Source organism: Anastrepha obliqua, chromosome 1 (genome assembly GCF_027943255.1).
Source record: "Anastrepha obliqua isolate idAnaObli1 chromosome 1, idAnaObli1_1.0, whole genome shotgun sequence".
In the NCBI taxonomy this organism is placed as follows: Eukaryota; Metazoa; Arthropoda; class Insecta; order Diptera; family Tephritidae; genus Anastrepha; species Anastrepha obliqua.
Window position 1 is genome coordinate 1,649,109 of NC_072892.1, and position 12,367 is coordinate 1,661,475.

The 12,367-nt window shown below is 40.0% G+C and overlaps 1 protein-coding gene across 1 annotated transcript in view; it reads left to right on the plus strand.

Annotated features, from left to right (window-relative positions):
- Positions 1 to 12,367, plus strand: part of LOC129235381 (very low-density lipoprotein receptor-like) — a 28,829-nt gene that overhangs the window by 11,398 nt on the left and 5,064 nt on the right. The window contains exons 2-4 of the mRNA XM_054869195.1: positions 6,462 to 6,741; positions 6,818 to 6,847; positions 11,699 to 12,192. Of these exons, the coding sequence (XP_054725170.1) occupies positions 6,462 to 6,741; positions 6,818 to 6,847; positions 11,699 to 12,192 (804 nt within the window). The remainder of the gene's footprint in view (positions 1 to 6,461; positions 6,742 to 6,817; positions 6,848 to 11,698; positions 12,193 to 12,367) is intronic.

The following is a 12,367-nucleotide window of genomic DNA, read 5'->3' on the forward strand; positions in this document are numbered from 1 at the left end:
TTTAAACACGGCCACGCATTCGAAAATTAAATAGAAATTGTAAAATATAAATTATAAAGTGTTAAACTAGTTTTTTCTTTCGCGATATTGAACATAACTACCGTGTTTTTTCGTGTTAGTTTAATAATTTAAATTAAATAATTTAAAGTTGCATATATTCCCGTTGCGATTTCGAGCATTTTTTTTTGTTGTGTACTTAGTGCGGAGTACATAAGACAGTAAATAGGGCCCGTAAAATAGTGCAATGAACTTATTAACCGGTACAGAGATTTTGTAAAACAGTTGTTTCATTGTCGTCGAGTATAACGCACCTACTTTTTTTATACATGTCGCGGAGCGTTATAGTTAACCAATTTGTTCACCATGCCATTCAGCCCGGCTACTGGTACACCAGCAAGAGAAGATATGTGTGATGTTGGTCCAACCAATGGGCCGACTATGGGTCCGCCTATGGGCCGAGTGATATTTCTGAAGATGAAATCGAAAGCTATACTTAATCGCCTTGAAAGTATAGCCACCGACTTGGATCCTGATGATCTGCACAGTAAGGATGAATATGCTCTCAACGCAATACTGGAATTATTGGTGGAGCTGAAATCCAGTTTTTCGGTCACCCACACAAGTTTGGAGGAATTGGACTTCGAGTCGATTACCAGTGACCTACCTGCCAAATTCGATACCACGCTAGTCAATCTCAGAGCCACTCTGCAACGAGAGATCGGGAAGCGCAGTACTTCATAATATTGCTCAACTCTTCGGATGAACACCGCGGACACACAGTCTATAATTGTAAACGCAAATCGTTCGCGTGTGCCACTACTAACGTTGCCCACTCCGTGACAAATTTTTACGCAATGTTCACATCCGTAATCGACAAAGACAGTGAACTGACACAAGTGGACAAGCTTCAACATTTGCGGTCTTGCCTTAGTGGTGCTGCCCTGGACACCGTGGGATCACTCGAGATAAACGACACTAACTACAAAATTGCATTAGAACTTTTACAAAAACGATTTGATAATAAACGTCTTATCTTTCAGGTACACATTAGGGGAATATTTGAGTTGGACAAGGTGGATTCGTCCGTACACACGTTGCGGGCATTGACAGACAAGGCAATCGCGCACATGCGCGCTCTACAATCTATCGGCTCAAAAGAACAAATATCCGATAGCATCCTCATTCAGTTGATAGTGCAAAGGTTAGACAAGGTGACTCAAGCTAAATGGGAGGAGAATTCGACAAGCAACGACCTACCTTCTTGGAACCAACTAGCTGGATTTTTAGAAAAACGCTGTCGTACACTCGAAAACGTCGAATATGCATTGCAGACACAAGCGAGCATTCCAGTAAAAGTCATCAAAAGCGTGAGTACAAATCCAAGAAAATCTTTTGTTGCTTCGAATAGCTCAGTAGGTAGTTGCGTATTTTGCGAATCCCCCGAATATCTAATTTACCGTTGTCAACGCTACGTCAATTTGTCCCCAAATCTACGCCAGAAAGAAGCTAAAAGGCTCAATCTATGTCTTAACTGCTTGAAGAAAGGTCATCAGATTCGTGACTGCAAATCGGGACCCTGTCGCAGCTGTCAAGCGAAGCATCATACACTTACATTTTGATCGGTTATCCATTTCACCAACTACTCAGTGCCAAGCACCTTGCACTACTTCTGAATCGAATGCTAGGACTGCATCATTATCTGTCACGTCCCATGTTCATACTCCTTCTCCTGATGTTGTGCCCCTCGCCACTGCAATTGTTCTAATTAAAAATCGTGCTGGAACCTTTGTACCTTGCCGTGCCCTCCTAGATTCGGGCTCGCAGCTTCACTTCGTTACAACTCGTTTCACTAACCAGCTACAACTTACTAGAACGAAATCATTGGTCGCAGTCTCCGGCATTGGAGATGCAAGCTTTTCGACTGATGGGTGCTCCGTTGATATAGTTCTGAAATCGCGGGCTTCAGATTTTTGTATAAATGTCACTGCTGTTGTGGTGAAAACAATTACCGATAGTCAACCAGTCGCTTCAATAAACATCGCTAATTGGAACATACGCTCAAACATTCAACTAGCTGATCCTGGTTTTAACGTGCCCCAGCGTATTGATCTGCTCATCGGAGCAGGACTTTTCTATGAGCTACTTTGCGTAGGACAGATTCAATTAGCACCTGAAATACCATTACTTCAAAAAACTCGCATTGGCTGGGTTCTGTCTGGCGGTAAGCAACAGGCCCTCAAACTTTCAACATTCGTAGCAAGTCGCAGCTCAACTACAGATATCAGTATTGATGATCGGTTGGATGACTTAGTCCGGCAGTTTTGGGAGATCGATCATGTCGTTGAACCGATTTCTAAAAATTCTAAAGAGGAGATTGACTGTGAGTTGCATTTCAAGCAAAATTTCATTCGTTTAGCTTCAGGCGCATATTCGGTTCGCCTGCCAACAAAGCTAAGTCTAGATTCGTTAGGTGAGTCATACTCACAAGCTCGACGCCGATTTCAAAACCTAGAAAGAAAACTCGTACGTAATCCTGAGCTCAAGGCAAAATATTGTGCATTCATAAAAGAGTATCGTGACCTCAATCACATGTCGTTAGTTCCAAACTCTGCTATCCATGAGTGCAAATATTTTCTGCCGCATCATTGCGTCATTAAAGACGAAAGTACTACAACAAAATTAAGAGTTGTTTTTGACGGTTCTGCAGCTACAACCTCAGGCTTATCACTTAATGATTTGCTCATGACTGGACCAACAATTTAGCCCAAACTTTTCAATATTCTAATCCGTTTTCGTACGTTTCCGATTGCACTCACTGGAGACATCTGCAAAATGTATAGATGCGTCCGGATCTACCCACCGGATAGCATGCTTCAGTGTATATTGTGGTGTGATTCTCCTGAAGATGACTTAAATATATATAAATTATACAACGTAACATATGGAACTAAATCTGCAGCGTTTCTAGCGATTCGTTCAATGCACCAACTTGCGTCGGATGAATCCTCAGTTTATCCACTTGGTTCGCAAACCATCATTCGAGACTTTTACGTGGACGACTTGATAAGTGGTGGCGATACTTTGGAAGAAGTAGAAGAAATCAAACGACAAACAACGAATATCCTCGCTCGAGGTAACTTCCAGCTAAGGAAATGGTGTTCCAATAGTCCAGATGTTATTCGTAATATTCCTGATACTGATAAACAAGACTTGCTTAAGTTTAATGACGGCAGCGATATCACCAAGGCATTATGTTTGATCTGGAAGCCGTTTGATGACAATCTGCTATTTTCGTTTACGTCGCAACCTGAACTTTGCAAGAACTCCAAGCGATCGGCGTTATCTACGTTAGCTCGTTGTTATGATCCGCTTGGACTCATTGGCCCCACTTTGACCAGAGGAAAAATTCTTTTACAGCGCATGTGGAGGGATAAGCTGGAGTGGGATGAAAGCTTACCGCACTCACTGAATACTGCTTGGTCTACATTTCGCAACGAGTTCGTCGAAGTGCAGCATTTATCATTCCCTCGGTATGTACTGCAGCCTGGAGCCACCGTCGAAATTCATGCATTTTGTGATGCAAGTATCGAAGCGTACGGTGCCTGTATCTACATTCGTTCGATAATGGATGAACGCGCGCAAGTGCATCTACTGTGTTCCAAAGCTCGCGTCGCTCCATTGAAGATACTTACGGTACCCAAACTGGAACTCTGCGCTGCTGCCTTGCTTGCGGAATTAGTAAATGGGATTTTCAAAATGGAACTTATCACCGGCCGCTTTCACTGTTGGTCGAATTCATCGATTGTGCTTTCATGGCTGCGTGAAGAGCCATCTAGATTTAATGTGTTTGTTGCTAACCGGGTAAGCGCGATACAGCAACTTACAGAGGGTATGCAATGGCATTACATTCCTACAGAATTAAACCCTGCTGACATTTTGTCGAAGGGAGCCTCACCAACGACACTTTCACAATCTCCACTTTGGATGCACGGGCCTTCGTTCTTGCGAGAGGTTGACAACAATTGGCCCCAATTTTGCGCACCTAAAACTAAAATTATAGAACTTCGACAAAGGGTGTTGCTCTTGTCAAATGATCGAACCGACTTAACACTATCCTTTAAGTACATAAATTCGTTTGGCAAGATGCAACGTATTTTTGGATATGTAAACAAGTTTATAACAAGCAGAATCTCACCAAGAACTTCGCAGCTCACGTTTGAGGATATTCATCGCGGTACCCAATTGTTGATTCGCATGGTTCAAAGGGTACAGTTGTGGTCCGAGTATGTGGCTTTGAAAAACAATAAGTTGGTTCACGCCTCAAGCCCCATCGCTTCGCTGTCGCCATTTTTAGATGATTATGGCCTTATTCGTGTAGGTGGCAGACTAAGACATTCAACGCTCAGTTTTGAAGCTCGTCATACATGCATCCTTCGAAGGGATCACCCACTGACATTCGCCATAATAACATATTATCACGTTAGTACCAACATGCAGGTCCGCAATCTTTGCTTGCTTCTCTTCGCATGCAGTTTTGGCCCATAGGAGGAAGGAAAACTACCGCGCGAGCCATACGAAGGTGTATCATATGTTGTAGATCAAGACCGCGTCTTCTCGAGCATATCATGGCTGACTTACCTAAAGAGCGCATTCAGACTACACGCGCTTTTATGATAACTGGGGTAGATTATTGTGGCCCATTTTATTATAAGTCTGAAATTCGCAACAAATCTCCACAAAAATGTTACCTGAGTGTCTTCATCTGCTTTTCAACAAAGGCAATTTGGATAGAACTAGTAAAAGATCTTTCTACTGACGCCTTTTTAGGCGCTTCGTCGCTACGCGCGGCATACCTAGCTGCATCTGGTCAGACAACGCCACAAACTTTGTGGGCGCTAGAAACGAATTAAACGATTTACGAAATTTAGTCCTCAATGAAAATCATCGTAGCGCAGTTAATAACTACTGCATTAGCAATGGATTTGATTGGCGCTTCATACCGCCTCGTCCGCCGCATTTTGGAGGCCTATGGGAGGCAGCGGTTAAAACAGCCAAGCAGCATCTATATCGTTCAGTTGGGTCCTCAATTCTAGGATTTGACGAATTGTGTACTTTGGTATGTCAAATAACAGCAATAATAAATTCGCGACCTCTTGTTCCACTTTCAGAGAATCTAGAAGATCTTCATGTGCTTACGCCAGGTCACTTTTTGATTGGTGGCCCACCAACCGCTTTTCCTGAACCTAATCTTACGTCACTGAATTATAACCGGCTCAATCAATGGCAACGCGTATCCTACATTCAACAAATTTTCTGGAAGCGTTGGAGTCAAGAATATCTGACTATTCTACAGCAGCGAGTTAAATGGCGGACGCCTCAGCCTAGCATCCAGGTCAACGACATTGTGTGCATCAAAGAGGAAAACACGGCTCCACTAAAATGGCCTTTGGCACGGGTAGTCGAACTCATCACTGGAACTGACGATGTTGTACGAGTAGCCGTCTTGCGCACACCTACTGGCATTACACGTAGAGCTATTAATAAGCTGTGCGTCGTTCCTGTAAATGCTTCTGTTGAAAGCCCTGACCTTTCAACGGGGGGGAGGATGTTCGGAGCAGCAGCTAATCCCGTTCCACAATCTAGACACTAATTTCTTAATTATAACTAATATTTATAATTTCTGCCATAAGCTGGTCACCTTAAAATGTTATGTTATATTATTTATTATTTTTATACATTCCTTACTATATTCTCTTTCGCTTAACGACATACAAACATACAAAGTATACGCAGGCATTTGCTTAGCATAACATATGTATACATAACATTGCTTCTCTTTTCGCTAGTCTAATGCAGTTACATATGCATATATATATATATATATACGTGCATATGTTCGCGAATTGACATTAGCAGTTCAACTTTTTTAAACACGGCCACGCATTCGAAAATTAAATACAAATTGTAAAATATAAATTATAAAGTGTTAAACTAGTTTTTTTCTTTCGCGACATTGAACATGACTACCGAAAAATATTGGAAGCTCAACACACTGGAAAGGCGGAATATTATACCGAGCGTTAAATTTGACAAACTTCAGTCATGGTGCGGTGATGCATATACAAGTGGATGCATGGCAATATTTGAATATCCTGCAGTACCACTTGAAAAATAATGTAATAAAATTGTCGATAAGAAATCTCGACCGAAAAAACGATACAAAACATAATGCTCATATTATCACAATGTAGCTTTTTGCTAAGTGGAGACATCAGTCCAAACCCCAAAGACAAAATTGCAAAAAAATACGCAAAGGGTCGAGCAGGATATAAACTTTTATTTAAAGTGGATAACGTCACGACGTTTCCAGTATTTTTAATTTATATTCATGTCATTCAATTCACATCCCATCCCGATAACATCAGATTATCTCTCATATTATGGCCTTCAATTTCCAACAGCATTGGCAACAAATAGTACTTGGGCCTGCACTAATAAGGAAATCATTCCTCGGAACAAGCTCTGCGATGGCTATGCCGATTGCAGCAATGGACGCGATGAATCTGTAAAGGTATGTCTGTCCAATGCTTGTAAGGATGATGAATTCCGTTGCGCCTATGGGGCGTGCATACGAGCCGAATTGAAATGTAATAATCAAATCGATTGTTTCGACCGGTCTGATGAAATGGAACTTTTGTGTGCCTCCGATAATGAAATATGGGCAAAGCTACAAGGAAATTGGTGAGTTGTAATGGATTACTAAATGCTATTTAAACCAAAACCTTCGTTACTGTATATCTTTAAATTACTATTAAAGGTGGATAAAACAGGATAATCCGTATACCAGGTTTTGTTTTGTATGCTATTGGTTCTGTTTAGATATTTTAGTACTAAAAGCGCTTTTCAGCTCAAAATTAATTACGCCAGAACAATTTCGGGGAATATTGGTCTCAGAGACCTCGTATCCGGCCATGGGCAACCTCCTGGCTGTTGTTAAAGCGGAGTTGCACATTTTATTTCTCAGAAAAGCGCAGAAAAGATGGAGCTTCATTTTATTTGTGTGCTATTTCGAAAGCCCTTTGGCTCCAGTACAATAGATGCAGGACGAAGAGGGAGACTCCGCGCCATTCAATCCCCAAACTCAAAGCTGTGAGCGTGAAACTGGATGGATGATCGGCACACAAGCAGAAAAGCTAGGTTTACCATTTAAGAAAGAAAAAGAGTGGCACCGTACTCATACATGCAAGGGGAGTGTTGCTGTAGTGACAGTCCTTGGCCGGATATAAATCTGGGTCATTCTGACAACGTAGAACCGACTGTAGTGGGAACGTTAGTTTTGAGCGCTAAAATTTTATTGAATACATTCGGCATTCGGTCTGTGTTTTGCATTCTAACATAAATGTATTTATTTCATTAATTCCGGCAAATAGTTCACTTCACTTGGTGAAAAATTATTGCTTATCGCGAACTTTTTGAATCCTCTGTCGGGCACCCGGGTCTAGCTAAGCTTTTCGACCTTGGAAGTGAATTTAACATATTCTAATTATAGCTATAACGACTTGAGCATCCAGACAGCTTCCTAAAATTTGATTTCCTATCGATTTATGGATATAACCTTTAAAAAGGATCCTCGCACAGGACGAAAAACGGCCAGACCCAGATGCCTAACCGGGTGTCCAACAGAGGGTTATAAATTCGTACTATTTTATTTTGTACGCAAATTTTTCAAGCAATCACATAGATTGTGTAAAAAACAGATTTACAAAACAGCCAAAGTTACGACTCTAAATTGGTATGAAACTAGCTTTGAATCTGTCTAAAATATCTAATTTGTTTTGTTTTTACTTAATTTTATTTATTACAAAAGTTTATAGCGTTTTCATATTTTCCTTTATTTTACAACGATTTGTTTGCTGCCTGGCAAAGGGTAAGTATTCTTTCGATAGAACTCTTTCTGCTCTACAAAATTATGTTGATTGTATTTTTGAGTTTTTTAATTTCTTATTAGTTTGGAGGCTTGGAAAAGGAATCCGAAATCCAGCCAAAAATCAACATTTTTGACACCTGCTCTTCGTTGTTTTTCATCGAGATGAAAAGGCTGCTGAAGCAGTCCTGGACATTTGCGACGTGTATGGAGAAGGCGTGATAGGCGAGTCCACAGTACGGAAATGGTTTTCGAAGTTCAAAAATGGCGACTTTGACTCGTTGACACGTCCTGCAACGGAAGACCTTCTGAATTCGATGAAGAACGTCTAAACCACTTTTGAAGCAGAACGGTCGTCAAACCAGTCGTGAATTAGCGGACAAAATGAACTGCGATCATAAAACGATTCTCAATCTTCATCAACCTTCATTCAATGGGATTTACAGAAAATTTGGGAGCCTGGGTGCCTCACGAGCTCAACGAAACAAACAGCGCTTTTTGTTTCGAATCGCCACGGGAGATGAGAAGTGGTGCCTATACTCGTACTTCAATATGAAGCAAAGAAAGGAGTGGGTGGCTCCAGGAGATACACCAAAGCCGAGAGTCAAGTCGGATCTTTATATGTGTTTGGTGGGACTGGGAGGGTATGGTGCACTGGGAAATGCTCGACAAAAAATGCCACGGTCAACAATGAGCTTTACATTGCCCAGCCGCACCGTGTGAGTGAGGCTATTGGCCTGAAAATACCTTATCGACATGGTCAAACGATACTCCATCACGCCAACACCAGGCCTCATTTTAAAAAACCCAAGGAATTCTGGGCCAAAAATAACATTGAAAAGGCGAAAGTGTTTGCTGATCATTTGGAAAAAACCTGTAAGCCTTGTGAATCAAACCATCAACCATTGTTAACTACCACACATTCCGTTGAAAATCAGTTTCCTTTTGCTTCACTGTCAGAGATTAAGCATGAAAGAAGTCTCCTTAAATCCAGAAGAAACTCCTGGCTTCGTCTGATCACTGCAGAAACCTTAAAAACATTCCGCAAGAAACTTTAATTAGCATACTAGAAAGCTTCAGAAGTAATAATGATAGGAAAACCTGGCAAAAGTCCTTACGAAGTGTCATCATTCTGCAACGATTGCAGCCTTTTATTTAAAGCAAACGGCGTATTCCTAATAACCAGTTCGGATTTCGATCAAAACATTCAACGATTGAGCAAGTGCATAGAATCACAAGCGTAATAGAAGAAGCAACCCAAAACAGAAAGTATGCTCTTCCATATCCCGATTGATGCTCAGGCCTTCGATAAGGTAATGGCATGACAGACTACTCCATAAGCTTCCAAAAGAATTTTCGGATATTTCGAAACAATAGATACTTCAAAATAAAGTGCGATGGCATTTATTGAAGATTGAAGCCAATAAATGCCGCGGTTCCACAAGGAAGTACCCTTGGAACTATACCGTATATGCTTTTCACATCTGAATTTTGGTCTCTAAAAATAAAATAGCGGCTACCATCGCGGACGATACGTGCATTTTAGCAATCGGTGATGATGAGACTCAGTCCACTCGTAAACTCCAGCATGACGTTAACAAATTCATTGAATGGACTATGAAGTAGCTTATAAAACTAAACAAATTCATGAAAAATTTACCAACAAAAAATTCAATATCATCTTATAAACATATCAGGCCCGCGAATTCCCCACTGCAAGTACTTCGGAATGACACTTGATGCAAAACGCTGCTGGAAAGAGCGCATTAAAATAAAATATGCTGAATTAAAAAAAAAATTAATTGTCCTTTTGGAAGAAGTTTACCTACTTCTATTCAAAACAAACTTTTATAACCAAGTATTTAAGCCTGTGTGGGCTTATGGTATACATCTGTCGGGCTGTGCTAAACAAACACATATTGGAAAAATTCAACGGTTTCAAAACATATTTCAAAAAGCGCAGTCAGCGCACCTTGGGATGTGTTAAGAAAACTGAAATAATAGAAAATAATATTGTAAAAAAATAGAAAATTGCTACGAGCTTATACTCGTACTATCGTACATATATTTGCACAAATTTTGTCATCGCAAGTTTAATATCTGAATAGAGGTTTAATTCCAAAATTTAAATAAATATTGTTTGTGCAAAAACGTCATACACAGAGAATGTACATTAAACATTGCATTAATTAAAGACTTTAAGAGTTAGTCTTTAGGGGATTTTTTCCTTATAATTTTTATATTTATAACATAACTAGCAAACCCTGCCCGCTTCGCTGGGCACACTTAAATAGAATAGATATGGTGTAGAACAGAAAAGATATGGTTTTCATATTATTTATTTCTTTATTCTTTATTCAAGCGCTTTGGCATAAACAATATTTTTTGTTTTTCTATTTGTTTTTGAGTAAATATATAATGCTGTTGGCTTCCCAACACGTGAACAGCCAACGTATAGTTGTCCATGGGTGAATACTGGTTCTTCTAAATTGTTAATTGAAAAAATAATAATTTTTTTTTCTTTTTGACGATTGTTTCTTAGTTATTCAGTTGCGTTGATTTGAAATTAAAAAAAAATCTTCTTTTTTCATGATCATCAAGTGTTAACAATATGTGTAAGTTTGGTTTAATTCGGCGCAAAGACACGGCGGGTCCACGTTTTGGCATATATTTCGATATCCTAGTCATCAATAGGTATGAAAATTACCCCGTATTAAAGCACTTATCGACAGCTTTTATTTGATGCCCATATTGTACATCCACAACCAAAGGTTACCCGGGTCCACGTTTTGACCTATATCTCGAGACCCCCGTCACGGAGCGGCATGGAAAATACTCTGAACTAAAGAATTCACCAACAGCTTCAATTTGATATCCATATTGTACGAACACATTCTAGGGTCCACGTTTTGGTCTCTATCTCGAGACCTAAGTCACAGAGCGGCATGAAAAATACTCTGAACTACAGCATTTACCAACAGCTTCCATTTGATACCCATATTGTACATCCACAACCAAAGGTTACCCGGGTCCACGTTTTGACCTATATCTCGAGACCCCCGTCACGGAGCGGCATGGAAAATACTCTGAACTAAAGAATTCACTAACAGCTTCAATTTGATATCCATATTGTACAAACACATTCTAGGCTCCACGTTTTGGTCTCTATCTCAAGACCCTAGTCACGGAGCGGCATGAAAAATACTCTGTACTAAAGCATTCACCAACAGCTTCCATTTGATACCCATATTGTACATACACATCCGAAGGTTACCCGGGTCCACGTTTTGACCTATATCTCGAGCCCTATCCACCAATAGGCATCCAAACTATACGTAAATCATCTTCAATACCTACTTAACAATGTATGTAAGTTTGGTTTAATTCGGTGCAAAGACACGGCCCGTTAGCGAACACACACAAAAAGTTGACTTTATTTTATATATAAGATTAATACTATTTTCCTCTAATAATTTAAGATGAGGGTTACTTCTCGTGCAATAATGGCGACGTAGTACGCGATTGTAGCGACGGTTCGGATGAGTTCATTGAAAATAATGTCATAGAGAGTCCATGTTTAAATGCAGAGTGCACAGATTCAGATGCCAAATGCCATTATGGTGCATGCATTCCGGCATCAAAATGATGTAATACAATAAAAGATTGTGCCGACAGTTCGGATGAATGGAAGCGGAATTGCAATAATAACGGGTGAAAACTTAATGTGCAACTAGCCGGAGGTTTACATAATAAATTAATTAATTCATTTTGCAGAAATCCCAATGACTTATCTTGTGAAAGTGGTAAATTTATCGCACAGGAATTATTTTGTGAAGGCAAAGCGGATGGTGACGACGTCTCTGACGAAACTGAAGCGTATTGCTCGTTGAAAAAATGCAAACCCACCCAATCCCCTTGCAGATATGGCGGGTGCATTGATACAAATAAATTTTGTAACGAAGAAATTGATTGCATTGATAGGTCGGATGAGAATGAATTTTTCGCTAAGTGCCCGCACCACAATTCATCATCAGAAGTCGAGTATAAACCATCCACCAGCCCTTGCAACATTCTAGATGATCCAAATCTCGAAATATATAATGAAAACGAACAAGTTTATTCAAAACCCGGTTACTTTGACAATGAAACTCGAATCATTTTAACATACAAAAATAATTACACAATAGCAGCCAATACACCGAAAGTGGTGCGCATTTGCGGTCAACAGGGTTGGAATGATGTGATACCGAAGTGTTTTAGCAGAGAATGTTAATGCAATGAGAAGGTCCAAATGTTACTGTGAGCTTTTTTTAGTACAATTGAGATTTGAAAGATTTGAAGCAAGGGAATTTAGCACACCGAATTTATAGCAGAGAATGTTAATGCATTAAGAGAGCTTAAAATACGTTCACATATGCATTAATTACCAATAAATCAACAAAA